We start from the raw sequence: 20,756 nt of genomic DNA on the forward strand, positions 1-20,756 counted from the left end.
TGCACTGGGCATCTGAACAGGGGGCTGGCACCGGCACCGGGCATCCGTACCGGGGGCACACACTGGCACTGGCTGCACACACTGGGGACATGCACTGGGGACGTGCACTGGGCATCAGCATCGGGGGCTGGCACCGGGCACACCCACCAGGAACATATGCCGGGACCGGGCACACGCACCAGAGGCCGGCACTGGGCACCTGCACTGGGGGCTGGCACCAGCACCAGGCATCCCCACCGGGGACACGCGCCGGGACCAGGCACCTGTGCTGGGGACATCCACCCGAACCAGGCACCCGCACCAGGGACTGGCACCGGGGACTGGGCATCCCCACCAGGGACACACACCGGGACCGGGCACACACACCGGGGGCTGGCACCGGGGACTGGGCATCTACACAGGGACACTCACAGCAAGACATGGCATCCCCCCCGGGGACAATCACTGGGACCGGGCACAGACATTGGCGACGCGCACCAGGACCAGGCACACGCGGTGGGGACACACCAGGACTGGGCAGCTGCACTGGGGACATGCACTGAGCCTGGGGACACACACACCGGGACCAGGCACATGCGCCGGGACCAGTCTTCTGCAGCAGGGACACACACTGGGGACCGGGTGTCTGCACCGGGGACTTGTAACAGGACCTGGCACCCCCACCAGGGACACCCATCAGAACCAGGCATCTATAGTGGGGACACACACCAGGACCAGGGACACACACAGGGACCAGGGACACGCACATGGGACTGGGCATCCGCACTGGGGACACGTAGGAGACTGGGCACACACACCAGGGACCTGTACTGGGACTGGGCACCGACACCAGGACTGGGCACCCGCACCGGGGACACACCCAGGGGACCAGGCGTCTTCACTGGGGACACGCATGGAGGACCGGGGACATACACTGGTGACACGTAGAGAACTGGGCATCTACGCTGGAGACACACAGGGGCCCAGGCATCCTTACTGGGGACACGCATGGAGGACACACGCTGGGGACACCTAGAGAACCAGGCACCTGTACTGGGGACACGTAGGGGACCAAGGACCTGCACCGGGGGCTTATACTGGGACTGGACACCCGCACTGGGGCTGGGCACCCACTCCAGTGGCATGCACGGGGGACTGGGGACACGCACTAGGGACATGTAGGGGACTGGGCATCTGCACCAGGGCCAGACACCCACACCAGGGACGCCCACGGGGGACTGGGCACCCACACTGGGGACACACACGGGGGACAGGCACCCAGCACCCACACCAGGAACCGACACCCGGCGCAGGACCGGGCAGTGGCACCCGCAGGTGGCCCAGCCCTGGGGCACGGACACACACACACGTGTCAGAGGGGCGAGCACCCACACGTGGGGTGGGGTGTCCCCACGGGGGGCTGCCTGCCAGGGTGACCAGCCTGGTCGGGGAGCGGGGGGGGCACCTTGTCCCCCTTTAGGGCATGTGGTTCCTGCAGCCCCGTGGGGAAACTGAGGCACGGGAGGTGGCAGGAGGGCCCTGAGCCGCGGGGACACTCCAGTGTCTGCCCTGCTTGCCTCCATCACCAACCCATCACCGAGAGGTAGGTTTGGGGACGGGGACAGATCTGGGGACAACGGGGGGTGTCACTCGGGTTCTGCCTGCAGAGTGATAGATTTGGGGACCGATCTGGGGACAGAGGGGCTGTCACTCTTACCGTGCTTGCAGAGGGGACAGACCTGGGGACAGGGGAGTTGTGACTCTGGCTGTGCCCATGGAGGAACAGATTTGGGGACAGAGGGGTTGCCACTTGTGGCCACGCCGGTGGAGGGACAGACTGGGGACAGATCTGGGGACAGAGGGGTCGTTCCTCCGGCCCCATCATCCCCCGGGAAGGGGACACTCACGGACCGCGGGGTTGGCCGGGTGGAACGGCCGGCGACCGGGGCTGGCCCTGGGGGTGGCCGAGGGCCAGGCAGGGACGGCCACGGTGGTGGCCTCGCAGTGCCACCTGGTGGCCCCGGCTCTGTCTTTGCCCTCAGAACCCACCCCCAGGGCCGGGCAGGGGCGGAGCGGGGTCGAGCAAGAGGACACCCATCCGTCCCTGTCCCCGTCCCCGCGGTGGGGGACTCGGCTCCCCGTTGGCCTGCATGGGCAGGAGCCACCCACTGCCCCATCGGTGCAATGAGCTGCACCCAGGTCTCATGTCAGGAGCCGGCCCCAGCGTAAATGGGGCTGGCACCCTATGGCACGGCTCAGGCAGGGGTGGGGGTCCCAGGCAGGGGTGTGAGCCCCATCAGCACCCTTGGGACCCACCAGCAGCCTCTCCCCATCCCGCCATGCCCCACCTCGCCGGGAACCGGGCTGGGAGGGCACGTGCTGTTCGGGGAGCCGACAGGGTCACAGAGGGGGGGACGCAGAGCTGGGGACATTGGTGGGGACGTGTGGCAGGGCCCTGCACTTACTAACAGGCCTTAACTGACCTGAGCAGCCCCACCTGCCTCCCCCCCAGCCCTCTCCTGGCTCAGGACCCTCTTCTAAGATCACCTGGGACATGGCATGGGGACCTGGAGCTGGGACAGGGACGTGGCATGGGGACATGGAGCCAGGGCAAGGACCTGGAGAGGGGACTTGGATCTGGGATGGGGACATGGCATAGGCTAGGAGAAGAGATGTGGCATGGGGACCTGGAGCCAGAGCAGGGACGTGGCATTGGGACCGGGAGCTGGGACAGGGACCTGGAGAGGGGACATGCTATGGGGACATGGCTGTGGGATGGGGACATGGCATGGGGACACGGAGCCAGGGCAGGGACCTGGAGATGGGACATGCTATGGGGACATGGCTGTGGGATGGGGACGTGGCATGGGGACACGGAGCCAGGGCAGGGACCTGGAGATGGGACATGCTATGGGGACATGGCTGTGGGATGGGGACGTGGCATGGGGACCTGGAGCTGGGAGAAGGGACGTGGCATGGGGACCTGGAGCTGGGACAGGGACGTGGCATGGGGACATGGAGCCAGCGCAGGAAACTGGAGAGGGGACATGCTATGGGGACATGGATGTGGGATGGGGACATGGCATGGGGACACGGAGCCAGAAGAAGGGACATGGCATGGGGACCTGGAGCTGGGACAGGGACGTGGCATGGGGACATGGAGCCGGGGCAGGGACCTGGAGATGGGACGTGGTATGGGGACATGGCTGTGGGATGGGAACATGGCGTGGGGGAGCTGTGACAATGGACATGGCATGGGGACCTGGAGCTGGGACAGGGACATGGCACGGGGACCTGAAGTCAGATCAGGGACATGACGTAGGGACGTGGAGCTGGGCCATGGCATGGGGACCTGGAGTTGGGTGACAGCGCGGGGACCTGGGACTGGGAGAGGGACATGTGCATGGCGGGGTGGGGGGGACCACCCAGCTCTGGGGGGGTGACGCACACACGTGCATCACCCGGTGTGACACCCAGGGCCCCCCCCCACCCCGCGGCCTTGTTTAGTCTGAGGAGGAGCGTGGGTGACCTTGGGCTCCTCCGAGCACCCACGAGGGTAAACAGCACGTCCCCTGCAGCAAGGTCACATCGCGGGGGGGAGGAGGGGGGTGTGGGGGGGTGTCAGGGTGCCAGCGGCACTGAAGCAGGGGGTAGGGGAGGGTTTTGGGGACACCCCCCCCCCCTTCCATGCTCTAACCACCAAAGGGGGGTGGCTGCCAGCCGGGGCGCAGGCGGGGGCAATGGGCATGGGTCCCCCCAGGGAGTCGGGGCACCCCCAGGTGCGGGTGCGTACTTTGGGGGTGCACAACACCCCCCCCCCAGCTTGTGCTGTGCCAGCTCCCCCCCTTACCCACCCCCCCCCAGCCAGAGGAAGGGGGCACCCATGGGTGGGGGGGGGCTCCCTCATGCCCTCCAAGTGCGGAATCCTCCTGTCCTGCTTGTCCCCCCCCTACCCCGACAGGGCTTTCCCCATGCTGGGGAGTGGGGGGGGTGGTGGGGGGTGGAAGACGTAGGGCAGCTCCCCTTCGGACCCCCCCACCCCACAGATGGGGGGGCCCAGCCGCCTGGGTTCCCCGCTGTCCCCATGGGAAGGGACACAGCAGATTAGCAGCTGGGCGCCCATCCGGCCGCCTGGGCCCCCCCCTGCAGGCGGTGGGGGGGGTGGGGGGGGGTGGAGGGGTGCTGACAGCCTTGATCAGGGGCTGAGCCCCCACCCACACCCCACAGAGGAGAGGGGTGGGGGGTCCCAGGGTGCTGCCGGCGCGGGGATGTGTCCCCAGACAGACAGACAGACAGACACGTTGCCTGTAGGGCCCCCCCCCCATTGACACACACACACACCCCCCCCCCGGCAGGGACCACCCACGCACGCCCATGCACACACACGGCCGCCTCGCACGCCCCAACACGGACCACACACACACGCACACATGGACGAGGCAGGCGGAAGAACAGGCGGAGACAGGCGGATGTACCCGCACGCGGGCCGCGTCCGCACACGCACCCGCACACACGCACACGCAAACACACACACGCACACGCAAACACACCCGCGTGCGCGCAGACACGCACGGGCCTGCGGGCCACGGCACACGGGCGGGAACACGGCTGTGGGTGTCAGGACACGCGGGTGTGCGCACACCTGCGCGCACGCGGGTGTACTCATGCACACGCAGGTGCACACACGTGCACCAGCGCGCACGTACATGCACGCGCACACGTGTACCCATGCGCACACACGCGTGCACGCACGCAGACACCGAAGCGCTCAGGTGTGTGTCGCCACGCACACGAAAGCGCACGCGCACGCGTGCACACGTGCAGACACCGAAACGCTCAGGTGTGTGAGCCCGCGCACGCACGCGTGTGCGTACCAAGGGGCGCACGCACACGTGTGTACCCAAGCACACACAAGCACACACATAGGGGTGCACCCGCGCACGTGCACACCCACGCGTGTACCAATGCACACACATGTGCACACACGGGGATGCACGCACGCGTGTGCACACCCACGCGCACACACACATGTATCCATGCACGCACAGAAGCACACGCATGTGTAAACCCACGCACACACGCGTGCGCACACGTGCACGCACAGAAGCACACAGATAGGCATCCCCATGCACACGTGTGTACCCCTGCACACGCACACATGTGCGTGCACAGGGGTGTATGCACACGTGTGTCCCCATGCGCACACAGCAGCACACACACACACACGTATGTCCCCATGTGCACACAGCAGCACACACACACACACACACACACACCCCCGTGTGTGTCCCCATGCGCGCACAGCAGCACACACACACACACACACGTGTGTCCCCATGTGCACACAGCAGCACACACACCCCCTCGTGTGTCCCCATGTGCGCACACACACACACACCCGTGTGTCCCCATGCGCACACAGCAGCACACACACACACCCCCGTGTGTCCCCATGCGCACACAGCAGCACACACACACACACACACACCCGTGTGTCCCCATGCGCACACAGCAGCACACACACACACACACGTGTGTCCCCATGTGCACACAGCAGCACACACACACACACACACCCGTGTGTCCCCATGCGCACACAGCAGCGCACACACACACACACACGTATGTCCCCATGCGCACACAGCAGCACACACACACACACACACACACACCCGTGTGTCCCCATGCGCACACAGCAGCACACACACACACACACACACACACACACCCGTATGTCCCCATGCACACACAGCAGCACACACACACACACACACGTATGTCCCCATGCACACACAGCAGCACACACCCACACACACACACACCCGTGTGTCCCCATGCGCACACAGGGACACACACACGCGTGTGTACCCACGCAGAGGGACGCGGGGGGGCTCACACGGGGACCACCTCCCACACCGTGCCCCCTCCCTTCGCTTTCGCTGACACCCCCCCGCCCCCCGCCCCGGCCCCCCGGGCTGTTCCTGCTCCCCCCCCGCCCCGGGCCAGTATGTGCCCCCCGCAAATTGTCCCCCCCCCGCGACGTCCGTGCGGCCAGCGGGACCCCCGGGCCGGCGGGGCGGAAGGCGGGGAGGCGGGGGGTCCCTCCTCCTCCTCCTCCTCCTTCATCCCTCCTCCTCCTCCATCCCTCCTCCCCCTCCCCTCCCCCGCCCGCCGCCCCGCTCGGTGCCGGTGCCGGTGCCGGTGCCGGTGCCCGGGCAGCGCCGCCCCACGCCGAGCCCATGGCGGGGCCCTGCCGCCGCTGCCCGCTCCTGCCCGCGCCCCTGGGGCTCTGCCTCCCCCTCTGCTGCCTGCTCCTGCCGCCGCCCGCCGCCGCCGCCTGGAGCCCGGCCCTGCTGCAGCCCGCCGCCCGCAGGTACCGGCACCGGGGGCACCGGTGCGGGGGGAGCTCCGGGCACGGGGTCGGGAGGGGAAACCGGGGAGATGGAGCGCAGGCACAGGGGGAGGGCGGTCTGGCACGGGGAGGACAGGGGAGGTGGAGGTGAGGGGATGGGGGGGCGCCGGGTAACGGGGGGATGTGGGCACCGGCTATCGGGGGGGTCCGGGTACCGGGGTGCATCGGGTACCAGACAGAAGGGGTATCAGGTACCGGGGAGCTCCGGGCACTGGGGGGCATCATGTACCGGGCAGGGGGGGTATCGGGTATGGAGGGGCTCCGGGCGCTGGGGGGTGTTGGGTACCAGTGGTTCCGGTACTCCGGCAGGGCACATCATGTACCGGGCAGGGGTGGCATCGGGTGCTGGGGGCTCCGAGTACTGGGGCCATCAGGTACCAGGCAGGGGGGGCATCGGGAACTGGGGGGTCCGGCTACCAGGGGCATCGGGTACCGGGCAGGGGGGGCATCGGGAACCGGGGGCTCCGGCTACCAGGGGCATCGGGTACCGGGCAGGGGGCACATCGGGAACCAGGGCTCTGGGTACCGGGGGCGTCGGGTACTGGTGACTCCGGGTACAAAGGGGCATCGTGTACTAGTTGGGGGGGGGGGTCCTGGTACCAGGGTGTATCGTGTACAGGGCGGGGTGGGCATGGGGTACTGGGGGACTCCGGGTACTGGGGGGCATCAGTTACTGGGGGCACTGGCTGCTGGGGACAGTATGGCAGGGGCTGCTTGGTCCGCGCTGCTGGGGCTACTGGAGCTGGGAAGGCTGCAGGGCTACTGGGTGCTGCTGGGGCTGGGGCTTACTGGAGGATACTGGGGCTATCTGGACTTACTGGGACTGGCAGTTACTGGGGGGTTACTGGGGCTAGCTGGACTTTCCAGGCCTGAGGGTTACTGGGGCTAGCGGGAGGTACTGGGGCTGGGGCTTACTGGGGGGTTACTGGGGCTAGCAGGACTTACTGGATCTAGCATCACTGCTGGAGTTACCAGAGCCCCCAGGGATAGCCAGGTGCTGGGACATGGAGGGGGGGGGCTACAGGGTTTGTCTGGACACACTGGGGCTACTGGGGCTACCTGGGCATGCTGGGACTGGCACAGGGTCAGCGGCAGGGGCCAGGACAGCCCGCTGCCCAGTTTGGGGGTCTGTGGTCCCTGTCCCCATGGTGCCGTCCCGGCGGAGCGGTCGGCGGGGTGGCGGGGGGGTTGTTTACAGGAAACCTTTGGCTCTGGCCGTGTCTCCGGCACCGGATTGCCGGGACCTCCCGGTTCCGCTCGGGTCGGCGAGGCGACGGGCAGAAGCCGCCTCATTTCCCCTTCCCCTCCCGGCCAAGCCCAGGAAGCCCCTGGCGCCTTGGCACCACCCTGCCGTGTCCCCCCCCCCCCCGCTCCCCGGGATCCCCACAACCCGGCACCCACCACCCCGCTGCTGGCATCGGGGGGCCCACAAGCCCCAACCCCATCAGCCCCAGCCCCATCCCTCTCATTGGGCTAATGCATCTCTGGGGTCCCACATGCCCAAGCCGGGAAAGTTGGGGGGGGGAACAAAGCTGGTTTTGGGAAGGGGGGGTGGGATTCGGAGCCACCCCCGAGGTGGGCTTTGCCCCAGGTGTTTGCGTGCCCCGGCAGCAGAGCCCGGGCCGGCTCGGTGCACGAGTGGTGGCCCGGCAGCGGGTGGGCTGGGTCAGGCCGGGCCATGCGAGCGCTGGCACGCAGATGCCCGCCAGCTCCTGCCCCGCTCCCCGAGGGGGGGGGCATTCCCCCACCTCTGCCAGGCGAGACGGAAAACGGGCCGGGACGCGTCCCCATCCCCATCCCCGCCGGCTCTTGGCACCCCCGCCGCATCCCATGCCATCCCCGTGTGCCTGGGGAGCATCGTGCCCACCCGGGGGGGGGCTGTCACCCTGGGTAGGGATGGGGGGGGGGGACGACACAGAGGTGTCGTTGTCCCCGCTCGGCGTGGCGGGGTGGCAGCAGAAGCGTGGTGACAGCCCCCCCCCCGGCGGGCTGGGCGCTTTCGTGGCCCTGGCACGCTGCCCAGCCGGAAAGCCCTTGTGCCACCCTGCTGTCCCCGCCCCCCCCCCCCCCCCCTCGGCACCTCCCAGACAATTGTCGTCCCCCCCCCACCCCCCCAATGGCACCCGCTCGTCCTCACCGCCACCGCCTCCCTGCTAGCAGCGTCGCGGCGGTCCCAAAAAACTCGGGTTTTAACCCAAATTGCACAGCCTGGGTACAGCGCCGAGCGTATGGCGAGTCCTGCCCGCCGCGGGGACGGGGGCGCTCGGCGCGGTGGCACGGGTGTCCCCCACCCCCTCTGCAGGGGGAAACTGAGGCTGGGGCGGGGGGGGGGGGGGTGTGATGCCCGGGGAGGGCAGGGTGGGCAGAGCCTGGCATGAGGAGCCGGCGGGGGGGGGGGCCGAAGAAAGGAGCCTTTGTGCGGGGTGGGCTGGGGGCGCAGGGGGGGGGCTCCGGGCCCCGCTCCAGGCCAGCCGGCGCCAGCGCCGTGCCGGGTCGGGAATGCAGCAGGAATGTGGGGCCCCAGCACCCCCCCACACCCTCCCCCCCCCACACACCCCCGGCGTGCCAAGGCAGCCCCCGGAGGGTCCCCCATGGGCACCCCGAAAGCATCTCCCAGGGCAGTTTCAAACCCCCTGGGACCGGGGTGGGGGGACAGCCCAGGTGGCACCGTCATCTCCGCCAGCCCCGCGGTATCCCCCCCCCGGGCAGGGCTGAGGGTGGCACCTCCGCCAGCCCCACGGCGTTCCCCCCCCCGGGCAGGGCTGAGGGTGGCACCTCTGCCAGCCCCACGGTGTCCCCCCTGGGCAGGGCTGAGGGTGCCACCTCCACCAGCCCCACAGTGTCCCCCCTGGGCAGGGCTGAGGGTGCCACTTCCACCAGCCCCACGGTGTCCCCCCCCCCCCCGGGCAGGGCTGAGGGTGGCACCTCTGCCCAGCCCCACGGTGTCCCCCCACAGGCAGGGCTGAGGGTGCCGGTTGTTTCCCTTCCAGCAACTGGTGCTCCTACACGGTGACGCGGACGGTGTCGTGCCACGTCCAGAATGGCACCTTCCTCCAGCGGGTCTTCCAGGGCTGCCGCTGGCCCCTGGCCTGCAGCGGGGGCAGGTGAGCGGTGCCTCCCCTGGGAAAGGGCACCCGGCATCCCCCCCCAACCACCACCACCCCAGCACCCTGAGGTGCCCCTGGGATGGGTCTGAGGCGCTGCCCCACTCTGTGCCAGCAGCTACCGCACCATCGTCCGGCCCATCTACAGGGTGACCTACAAGACGGTCACGGCGCTGGAGTGGAGGTGCTGCCCTGGGCACGCCGGGGCCAACTGCGAGGAAGGTAGGAGCCGGCATGGCCGTGGGAAGGGGCTTCATCCTGTCCCCGGTGCTGGGCTGCTGGTCCTCTCCATGGCCAGGGTGGGGTGGTGTCACCCAGGGGTTGCGGCTAGGCTGGGGTCCCCCACCATCAGCATCGCTGGTGGGGATGGGGAGGGTGGGAAGGGCTGGATGGAGAGATGGGTACGGATGGATGGATGGACTGATGGACGGACGGATGGACAGACGGACAGATGGATGTTCCTCTGTGGATGGATGGATGTTCTTCTGTGGATGGGATGGATGGGATGAATGGGATGGGATGGATGGGATGGATGAATGGGATGGGATGGATGGGATGGATGGATGGGATGGATGGATGGATGGATGGATGGATGGATGGATGGATGGATGGATGAATGTTCTTCTGTGGATAGACGGATTCATGTTCTTCTGTGGATGGATGGATGGATGGATGGATGGATGGATGGATGGATGGATGGATGGATGTTCTTCTGTGGATGGAGGGAGGGATGGATGGGATGAATGTGATGGATGGATGAATGTTCTTCTGTGGGTGGATGGAGGGACAGATGTTCCTCTGTGGGCAGGTAGATGGATAGATGGATGCTCTTCTGCATGGTTGGATGGAGGGATGGATGAATGGACAGATAGTGGGATGGAGGGATGTTATTTGGTGGGTGGATGGATGGATGCTCTTCTGCATGGATGGATGGAGGGATGGATGAATGGACGGATAGCAGAAGGAGGGGATGTTCTTTGGTGGGTGGGTCAGTAGATGTTCTTCTGAGTGGGTGAATGGGTGGATTGATGGGTGTTCCCGTGGGTGGGTGGATGGATAGATGTTTCTGTGGATGGCTGGGTAGATGGATGGGTGTTCCCATGGATGGGTGAGTGGATGGATGGTTTGTTCCTGTAGGTAGATGGATGTATGGCTGTGTCCATGGATGAATGAATAGATAAGGGGATGGATGGATGGATGGGTGGGTGGGTGGATGTTCCTGTGGGTGGGTGGGGGGATGGCTGTGTCCATGGATGGAGGAATGGCTAAGTGGATAGATGGCTGGCTGGATGTTCCAGTGTCGGCGGGTGGGTGGATAAGCGGGTGGATGTCCCTGCGGGTGGTTGGATGGGTGGGTGGAGAGCTGGAGAGGGATTCCTGTGGGTGGCTGGGTGGGTGGGTGGAGGGACAGACGGGCGGATGGCCCTGCGTTCAGCTAGACGGGCAGATGCAGGGGTGGGTGGGCAGATGGATGCTTGGCTGGCTGTGCCGGGGGGCGGGAGGGTGGGGTGGTGGGGGGGGAATAACTGCAAAGGTCGATGGACGGGTGGGGTGTGGGTGGCCGGCCGGCCGGACAGACGGACATTCCTGCATGGGTGGGCGCGTGGCTGTGCCCCGAGGGGATGGCTGCCTGCCCGCCGTCCCTGCCTGCGGGTGGGCAGCTGCCCGCGCGGGTGGATGAATGGGTGCCAGGCTGTGCCACGCATGGCGGGACAGCACGCTGGCCCCCCAGCCTGCCTCCTTACCCGGGGGGGCGGGGGGGGGCGCGGTGTGTGTCGCTTTGTCCCCATGGTCACCCACATCCTCCTCCCTCCCTCTGCCCCAGGGCGCTGGCTCTGCGGGGCATGGGTGAGCGGGTGGCACCCAGGGGTGGGGACACCCTGGGGACAGCGGGGTGGCACCGAGGGCCTATGGGACAGTGGCTGGCACTGGGCGGGGGGGGCTCCACAGCCAGCTGGGTGGCGGCAGCACGGGGTGGGGGGGCGGCGGGGGGCTCCTCCTCCTCCTGCTCTGTGCGTGCTTGGCCGGGTGCCCCCACATCTGGGCCCATTTAGGGCGGCGCTGGCTGTCCCCTGCAGCATGGCGGTGGCCGTGCCGGGGTGGGGTGGCAGCGCGGGGGGAGCGGGGGAGGAAGGGGGGGGGGGGGGGGCCACGATGCCGCCAGCTTTGCTCCAGACGCCCCTTTGCTGACACGCCGGGTGGCCCCAAGCTGCTGTCCCCCGGTTCCCTCGGTGGGGACGAGGTGCTGGGACCCCGCCGCGGGTCGTGGATATGGGCCGTGTCCCCAGGAATGTGCCCCCCCCCCCCCCCCAAAGCTATCCTTGAGCCGGGGGTCTTGCTTGGGGGGGGTCCGTGGGGTGTTTGGGGGGTGGGGTTCAGGACTGTGGAGGCTTTGGGGGGGCTGGCTCAGGGTTATGGGGTGGGTTGGGGGGGGCCGGTGTGCGGCTATGGGTGGGTTTGGGGGGGGCGCTGGCTGAGGACCATGGGTAGGTTTGGGGGGGTCTGGCTGAGGGTTATGGGGTGGATTTGGGGGGGCTGGTTCAGGACCGTGTGTGGGTTTGGGGGGGGGTCTGGCTGAGGGTTATGGGGGTGGGTTGGGGGCATCTGATGTGTAGTCGTGGGTGGGTTTGGGGGGGTCTGGCTGAGGGTTATGGGGTGGGTTTGGGGGGGGCTGGTTCAGGACCATGAGTGGGTTTGGGGGGGGTCTGGCTAAGGGTTATGGGGTGGATTTGGGGGGGCTGGTTCAGGACCGTGAGTGGGTTTGGGGGGGCTCTGGCTGAGGGTTATGGGGTGGATTTGGGGGGGCTGGTTCAGGACCATGAGTGGGTTTGGGGGGGGCTCTGGCTGAGGGTTATGGGGGTGGGTTGGGGGCATCTGATGTGTAGTCGTGGGTGGGTTTGGGGGGGGTCTGGCTGAGGGTTATGTGGTGGGTTTGGGGGGGGCTGGTTCAGGACCGTGAGTGGGTTTGGGGGGGGTCTGGCTGAGGGTTATGTGGTGGGTTTGGGGGGGGCTGGTTCAGGACCGTGAGTGGGTTTGGGGGGGGTCTGGCTGAGGGTTATGTGGTGGGTTTGGGGGGGGCTGGTTCAGGACCGTGAGTGGGTTTGGGGGGGGTCTGGCTGAGGGTTATGGGGTGGGTTGGGGGCTCTGAGGCTCACCAGGAGCGAGGATGGAGCAGAAGCAGCGGGAGCCTTTGCACCCCCTCAACCCCCCCCTATTTTGGGGTAAGGGGCAGCTGGCTTTCCCAGCCCCATAGCCCTTGAGGGGGGGGTGGGTCTCCCACCACAGGGAATGCACTGAGGGGGGGCTGCCCCCTTCCTGACCCCCCCCTCTTTTTCCCTCGGCAGAGCCTCACACCTTCCTCACCCTGCGGGACACCGGGCGCCCCAGCGCTGCCCCACGCCGGCCCCCCCTGCGCCCCACGGCTTTCTCAGGTGAGTTCCCCCCCACACCCCCCTGCCCCCAGCTTTGCCACCACGGGCTGCATCAGAGGGGTGGGTGCCCCCCACCTGACCGCCGGTGGCCCCCGCTTTCTCACCCCACCCCCCCCCCCCCAACAGGGTGCCTGAACTGCAGCCACGTCGGGGAGCTGACAGCCCGGCTCGCCACCCTCGAGGCGCAGGTGAGACCCCCCCCCACGATGTGCCACCGGCCCCAGCTCCCACCACCCCTCGAGGGACGCAGGAGCCCAAGGAGGTGGGGGGGGGTGGGGGGGTGTCACTTTATGGCCCCCACCCCTCTGCGGCACCCAACCCAACCCTCCCGTCTCTTCGTCAGGTGGCCCGGCTGTCGGTGGCCGAAGCCCCCACCCCCCCAGCACCCATCTCCCCGGGCAGGGGGCCGGAGACCGGGCAGCTCTGGGGGTCCCCGGCTGCCCGCGGGAGCCCCGGGGATGACGGTAAGGCAGGCAGCAGTGTGTCCCCCCCCTCCTTCAGCCACCCACACCCTGCGCCACCGACCGTGGTGACAATGCCAGCCAGCCCAGAAAAAGCCCCCGGGTGTTATCAATATCGGGGGGGGGGGGGGGGGGGAGCACCCCTTTTTGGAGCCACTCGCCTCGGGGGAAGGGGCTGCGGTCCCACCCCAGCTGTCCCCAGGGGACGGCGGTGACGTTGAGCTACCCGTGGGGACCAGGCCAGCTCTGAGGGGGGTTTGCAGGGCTGTGCCCCCCCACACACACACCCAGTGCTTTGGTTTGGGGCAGGATGGGGGCCACGGCGTGGGGGCTGCTGCCCTTGGGGTGCCCCCCGGACCGATGCTCCCCCCCTGACCCGCACCAGGGGCGCAGCGGGGTGTGACGGTGGGGACGGGCCGTGGGTGGGGGGCACCCACCGAGGGGCTGTCCCCGGGGTGCCCCCCTGAGGGTGCTGCTCGGCCGCAGGGAGACCCGGCGCGCGGGGCCCCCCCGGCCCCAAGGGAGACGCGGGAGGACGGGGACCGTCGGGCATTCCCGGGGTGAAGGGTCCAATGGGGCCGCCAGGTAAGGGGGGACGGGGACCCCCGGGGGGGGGGGTGGAGAGGGGGAGCCCAAGCCTTGTGCCTGGCTCCAGCTGAGCGCCCCCCTCCTGGCGGGCAGATCTCGGAGTGTGGGGGGGTTTGTGCAGCAGTTTGGGGGCTCAGAAGGGCTCCAGCGCTGCACAGCTTCAGGCATCCGGACTCTAACAGGCATCTCCCCCCCCCCCAACCCCAATCTTCACCCTCCTCTTCCTCCCTGCAGGTCCCCCCGGCCCCCCAGGACCACCCGGCCGGGATGGAGCCAGGGGGCTTCCGGGAGAGAAGGGGTTACCTGGCCCCCCTGGCCCCCCAGGACCCCCTGCCCCCGTGGGGCCAGCAATACCCCGCATAGCCGAGCCCAGTAAGGAGGGGACGGGGTTGGGGGGGGGTCCCCTCAATAGGGTTGGGGGGGTGGGGGGGGATGTACCATGGCAGAACATCCCTGCCCCGGCGATGGGCCTGGCTGTGGGGATTGGGCTACAGGGGGGGCCAGGGTGGGAGCATCACCCAGGGTGGGGGTGGCGTGGCTGGGGGGGTGCTGGGAGCCCCGGGGTGGGGGGGGACTGACCCCTGCCCATCACCTGTGCCCTCCCCCAGGGGACCCGCTCCTCTCCAACACCTTTACCGAAGCTGCCGGGGGCATCGTGGGTCCCGTCGGACCCCCCGGACCTGTGGGGCCGATGGGTGAGTGTATGTCCCCCCCCCCTTCCCTACCCCCCCACTTTGGGGGTGCCCTGCTGTGGGGCAGCCTGCCACGGCCGAGCTGAGCTGTGTCCCCTCTCCTTGCAGGCCCCCCCGGCCCCCCAGGACCCGTCGGGCCACCCGGCCCCCCAGGACCTGACGTAAGTGCTGGGAACACCGGGGTCGGGGGGGCACAGGGTGGGCTGAGCCCCCCCGGTCCCCCTCCACGCGGGCTGATGGCACCCACCTTGTCCTTGTACAGGGTAGAGCCGGGGCACCCGGAGCTGCCGGCCCCCCCGGGGAGAAGGGAGACAGGGTGAGTCCCCAGCAGCGTGACACGAGTTGGGGCGGTCTCAGCCGGGGAAGGGGGGGTTGTGTCTGCCAGCATCTCCCGTAGTGGAGGGTCCCCAGCAGCGTGACACGAGTTGGGGCGGTCTCAGCCGGGGGAGGGGGGGCTGTGTCTGCCAGCATCTCCCACAGTGGAGGGTCCAGCACTGCCCCCCCTCCAGGTGCCGACGGGCTCTTTCCCCCCCGCAGGGTCCCCAGGGCCACCCGGGCAGCCGCGGCCAGGACGGGGCACAGGTACGTTGCTGGGTCAGGGCCCCCCGGGCCGTAGCCCCCCCTGCCCCCCCCTGCCAGGCCCTCTCCTTTCTGTGTTTCAGGGCGAGCCGGGCCCCAGGGGCGAGCCGGGCGAGAAGGGCACTTGGGTGAGTGGCAGCGGGGTGGCACCAGGGACACATCTACTGGGAGCGGGGGGAGGGTGTCGCTCACCCATGGGTGCTGGGGTGGGGGGCGGTGATGGGCGTGGGGGTCCCCCCAGCCCACTTCCCTCCTCTTCCCCGCCTCTCATCCCTGGGACCCCAGTGGTGGCACAGGGGTCCCCAGCGGTGGCCAGTGCCCGTGTCTCATCCTCAGGACCCCAACAGTGGCATGAGGGTCCCCAGCTGTGCCCAGTGCCCCACGTCTTGTCCCTGGGACCCCAATGGTGGCACGGGGGTCCCCAGCCCAGTGCCCCACGTCTTGTCCCTGGGACCCCAGTGACGGCGAGGATGTCCCCAGCTGTGCCCAGTGCCCCACACCTCATCCCTGGGACCCCAACAGTGGCATGGGGGGGTCCCCTGCAGTGCCACGTGCCCCACATCTTGTCCCTGGGACCCCGGTGACCGCATGGGGGGGTCCCCTGCAGTGCCACGTGCCCCACATCTTGTCCCTGGGACCCCAGTGACGACAGCACGGGGGGGGGGCCCAGTGCTGCCCAGTGCCACGTCTCACCCCCAGGACCCCGATGATGGCCTGGGGGTCCCCAGTTGTGCCCAATGTCCTTGTCCCATCCCTGGGTGTCCCCAGCCGTGCCCTGCACTCGCGTCTCCCCCCGGGACCCGGTGATGGCACGGGGGTCCCTGGCTGTGCCTGTTGTGTGCCATCCTCCCCCCGCTCCGAAATGCTGGGGCAGGGGGGTACCACCCCTTCACACTGCCCCCTCCCATGGCGGGGGGGGGTCATACCACCAGCATGGCCCCCGCTGTGCCTGCGTGGGGTGATGGAGCGCAAAGCCAGCCCCCTCAGGACCCCCCAGCACCGGGGAGGGGGCACAGAGCCGTACTGGGGGCATGGGGTGGGCTCAGACCCCCCCCCAGGGGTAGGGTTGGGGCTGATCCGTCCCCCCCCGCAGCGTACCCCCACTCCTTCCCCTGCTGTCGCAGCGAGTCGGGGAGGGGCTGGGATGTGGAAGGCACCCACGTCCCCTCCGTGTCCCCCCCAGGGCAGGCGGCCCGGGGCCATGCGGGGGTCCGGCCTCCCCCCCCCGCTCACCCCCCTCCCTCTCTTCTCCCCAGGGGGAGGGTTTGCACCAGCTCCGCGAGGCGCTGAAGATTTTAGCGGAGAGGGTTTTAATCTTGGAAACAATGATTGGGCTCTACGGTGAGTAGGGGGGGGGCCAGCCCGGGCCGCGGGAGGGGACGGGGACCCCCAGGGTGGCCCCCGCTCCATGGGGTGGCCCCCATCCCCACCGGTAGGTCACCAGGCCCTCACGCCGTCAGGGTGGCCCTTGGCTTGCTGATGCCATGGAGTGGCTGGGAGGGGTCCCTCAGTGTCCCCTCCCCTCCCTGGCCGCAGCGTGATGTCATCAGACGTACATGACATCACCACCCACGCATCATGGCCAACACTGGGGACCGCTCGTAGGGTGAGGGCCACTGGGGCACCCACGGCCGGGCACCCCAGGACCCCCCCCCCCCCCGAGCACTGCCCAGTGTTGCCCACCTCGGTCAGGGACACCCGGGACAGTCTCTGTCTTGGGGACGACCTGGTGGCCCCCTGGGCAAGCTGGGGACGTGTGTCCCCCCACGTGTCCGGGGACACGCAGAGGGGCTCGGTGCGCCGGGGGGGGTGGCAGGGGGAGCACCCCTCCGGCATAGCACCCGCTGGGGACTGGCGCAGGCAGGGGACACTCATGTCCCCATCGGGGCACTGCTGGGGACACCCAGGCAGCTGTGGCTGCCCCAGGGTCAGCGCAAAGCACCCCAGCCCCCCCGCCCCCCGCCCCGACCCCACAGGGATGGGGGAGCCCCTGGCATCCCCCCTGGGGCTGCGGGAGCCGCTGGCACCCCTCTGAGACCCTCCTGGGAGACCTGGCACCCCCCACCCATTGCACCGGCACCCCCCCGCCCGCTGGGGCTGCACCCCCGCTATGCCCCCCATGCCGTGCTGTGCCACCCCTGCCCTGCCACCCCTGCCATGCCGTGCCACCCGTGCCGTGCCCGCCACGGGGCGAACGCGCGCTCTGCTCTGCTCTCTCACTCTCCCCCAGGCCAGTAGCTTCCAAACCCTCCTGCGGCAGCAGGCCCGGCTGGAGGTCCTGGCTAGAAGGGTCACCTTGCTGGAAGCCATCATCTGGCCAGGTAACCGCCCCACCTTCCCTTCCTCCCCTCCCCGCATGAGCTGGGCGCGCCGCGGCCCCCTCACCCCCCACCCCGGGTGCGGGCATGGAGCACAGGGGGCTGGAGCCGCTGGGAGCAGGTCCCCAGGACCAAGGGAGACCGTGGAGTCCCTCTTGGATTGAGAGTGACAACCATGGAGACGCTCTTGGCTTGAGAGAGACAACCATGGAGGCCCTCTTGGACCGAGAGAGACAACCATGGAGACCCTCTTGGACCGAGAGAGACAACCATGGAGACTCTCTTGGACCAAGGAAAACCCAGAAGTTCCCCAAGGTTCAAGGAAGACCCTGAAGCCCCTCTCAAAGCAAGGGAGACCATGGAGACCCTCTTGGACTAAGAGAAACCCTGAAGCTCCTCGGACAAAGAGAGCCCCTGGAGCCCCTCTCAAACCAAGGGAGACCATAGAGCCCCTCTTGGACTCAGAGGAATGACCACGGAGACCCTTTTGGGCCAAGGGAAACCCTGGAGCTCCGAAGGCATCAAGGGAGCCCATGGAACCCCTCTCAAACCAAGGGAGACTATGGAGACTCTCTTAGGCCAAGGGAAACCTTGGAGCTCCCCAAGTATCAAGGGAGACCATAGAGCCTTTCTCAAACCAAGGGAGATCCATGGAGACCTTCCTGAACCAAGGGAGCTCCTGGAACCCCCCAGGGTCAAGGAAGACCCACGGAGACCCTCTTGGATTGAGAGAGATGACCATGGAGACTCTCTTAGGCCAAGGGAAACCCTGGAGCTCCCCAAGCATCAAGGGAGCCCATGGAACACTTCTCAAACCAAGGGAGACCCATGGAGACCCTCTTGGACCAAGGGAGCTCCTGGAACCCCCTACGACCGAGGGAGGCCCATGAAGACCCTCTTGGATTGAGAGAGAGATGACTATGGAGACCCTTTTGGGCCAAGGGAAACCCTGGAGCTTCCCAGGCATCAAGGGAGCCCATGGAACCCTTCTCAAACCAAGGGAGACCCATGGAGACCCTCTTGGATTGAGAGAGATGACCATGGAGCCCCTTTTGGACCAAGGGAAACCCTGGAGCTCCTTGGACCAAGGAAGGCTGTGAAGTTCCTCTGGGATCGAGGGACACCATGGAGCTGCTCTTGAACCAAGGGAGCTCCTGGAGCCCCTCGGGGACCAAAGGAGACCACGGACCCCCTTGGACCAAGGCAGCTCCTGGAGCTCTCCAAGGATGGTCCTGGAGGAGCCCTTCAACCTGGGGAGCCCCTGGAGCTCCTCTTGGATGGAGGGAGCCCCTGGACCCCCCCCCCACTCCTTGGCCCAAGGGAGACCCCATTGCCCGGTCCCCGCCATGCCAGGGTGCCCAGCTGAGGGGTGACGGGTGCCCCCCCTCCCCGTTCCCCCCACCTCCGCCTCTACTTTGCAGCTGCGCTTTCCCGCAGGGGGACCCCGGCTCTCGGGGTGCCGGCCGGGGGTGCCAGGCAGGGGTGCCAGCCCAGGGTGGGGGGTGTGTGTGTGTGTGTGGGGGGGGGGTCCTCACATCCCTTGTCCGTCCCCCCCCCTTCCCAGTCCCAGCGCGCCTCTCCCAGCATGCGGGTCCCTGGGGACAGCCAGAGCTGCCGTGTGGGGCGATGAACCCCGTTTCTGTGGGGCAGGGGACCCCTACCCACGGCACCCAGCGACTTCCTTTTTTTTTGGCGGGGGGGGGTCTGGCACCCACCGCCTGACGCCTCTCTCCTTTCCTCCCCGCAGAACCGGAGCCCGGCTCGGGCAGCGGCCCCCCCGGCACCGCAGCACCCGGCCCCCCCCGCGGCAAGCGCGGCAGCGGCCAGCCCCCCTACCGCATCGTGGCCCCCCGCCAGCGGCCCCCCGGCAAGCAGTGAGGGGTGTCACCCACTGTCACCCCCCCCCCCCACCCTACGCCCACCGCCGTGCCGGTACGGGCAGCAGCATGGCCCTGGGGGGGCGGGGGCAGGATGGGGGTCACAAACACACACCCCCCCCCCAGCCTTGTCCCCCCAGCCCCACAGGGCACTTGGTGCTAGCCGGTGGCACGGCACCGGCCCCCCCCCTCCTCCACCCCCCGCTTTGCCCCCCATCGCTGCTGCTTAAACCCCCCCACCCCGGGGAGGGGGGGGCAAAGGGGAGCCAGGGCCCCCCCTGCTCCATTTCTGCCCCCGCCCCAATGTGCAGCTCTGGGGGGGTTTCCTTTGCCCCCACCCCGAGCCCCCCTGGCCACCCCCGTGCCAGGGAAGGGGCTCCGGCGGCGGGGGGTGGGGATGGTGGTGGGGACCCCCCCCCGGGGAAGGGGACCCTGCTGCACCGCGCGCTTCGTCCCGCTGCTTTGGGACCCTTGAGGTCATTAAACGCCTCCTGAACACGTGTCCTGCCGTGTCCCTCGGCGCCACGGGGACACCCCTCCCCGCCCCGGGTGATGCGGGCACCCTGGGGACATGGGTGGCTAGAAGGGGTCCCTGCCACCCACAGCAGGTGGCCTAGGGACGGTGGTGGAGTCCCCCGGGGCATCCCCGGGGCTGCCAGCGGGGTGGGATGGGGCCACGGGGAGATGGGCTCCGGTGACCTGGAGGAGACCCAGGGGACACGTGGTGTGCCATGCCACCTGTGGGAACATCCACCCATGGGACACCCACCCACAGCATGCCACCCAGGAGATACCCACCCGTGCCACACCGCCCCTGGGACACCCACGCATGCCATGCCACCCATGGGACACCCACCTGTGTCATGCCATCCATGGGACACCCACCTGTGTCACACCACCCATGGGACACCCACCCATGTCATGCCACCCATGGGACACCCACCTGTGTCACACCACCCATGGGACACCCACCCATGTCATGCCACTCATGAGTTACCCATCCACACCATCTCACCCCCGGGACACCCACCTACGTCATGCCACCCATGGGACACCCAACCATGCCACGAAATCCATGGGACACCCACCCTTACCATGCCACCCATGGGACACCTGCCCATGCTACACCACCTATAGGATGCCCACCCATGTCAGGGAATCTATAGGACACCCACCCACGTCATGCCACCCATGGGACACCCACCTGTGCCACACCACCCATGGGACACCCACCCATGTCATGCCACTCATGAGTTACCCATCCACACCATGTCACCCCTGGGACACCCACCTACATCATGCCACCCATGGGACA

At 68.3% G+C, this 20,756-nt stretch overlaps 1 protein-coding gene across 6 annotated transcripts; it reads left to right on the forward strand.

Annotated features, from left to right (window-relative positions):
• Positions 1-6,148: 6,148 nt before the first annotated feature.
• On the forward strand, positions 6,149-19,932 carry EMID1 (EMI domain containing 1). Of its 6 annotated transcripts, XR_010073122.1 has the most exons (16): positions 6,149-6,352; positions 9,382-9,495; positions 9,611-9,717; positions 12,840-12,926; positions 13,053-13,114; positions 13,270-13,390; positions 13,874-13,972; positions 14,210-14,347; positions 14,584-14,670; positions 14,776-14,828; positions 14,930-14,983; positions 15,205-15,249; positions 15,330-15,374; positions 16,503-16,587; positions 17,477-17,567; positions 19,312-19,369. XR_010073122.1 is itself a non-coding variant. In XM_063350738.1 (15 exons), the coding sequence occupies exons 1-15, from the start codon at positions 6,219-6,221 to the stop codon at positions 19,440-19,442; spliced, it is 1,362 nt and encodes a 453-aa protein (XP_063206808.1). In that variant the 5' UTR covers positions 6,149-6,218; the 3' UTR covers positions 19,443-19,932. The 6 variants fall into 6 exon arrangements, 5 of the variants coding, with proteins under 5 accessions (XP_063206808.1, XP_063206806.1, XP_063206811.1 ...); XM_063350738.1 differs by lacking the exon at positions 17,477-17,567 and having other exon boundaries at positions 19,312-19,932; XM_063350736.1 differs by lacking the exon at positions 16,503-16,587 and having other exon boundaries at positions 19,312-19,932.
• Positions 19,933-20,756: the final 824 nt, after the last annotated feature.

The sequence above is a fragment of the Chroicocephalus ridibundus genome, chromosome 13 (genome assembly GCF_963924245.1).
Source record: "Chroicocephalus ridibundus chromosome 13, bChrRid1.1, whole genome shotgun sequence".
NCBI lineage: Eukaryota > Metazoa > Chordata > Aves > Charadriiformes > Laridae > Chroicocephalus > Chroicocephalus ridibundus.

What these genes read in the sequence shown, in the direction of transcription:
- EMID1 (XM_063350736.1), top strand. Translation starts at nt 6,219, where the DNA reads ATGGCGGGGCCCTGCCGCCGCTGCCCGCTCCTGCCCGCGCCCCTGGGG. An exon ending in CGGACCTGTGGGGCCGATGG is followed by an intron (nt 14,671 to 14,775) that starts GTGAGTGTATGT and finishes CTCTCCTTGCAG; the next exon opens with GCCCCCCCGGCCCCCCAGGA. An exon ending in GGAAGCCATCATCTGGCCAG is followed by an intron (nt 17,568 to 19,311) that starts GTAACCGCCCCA and finishes TCCTCCCCGCAG; the next exon opens with AACCGGAGCCCGGCTCGGGC.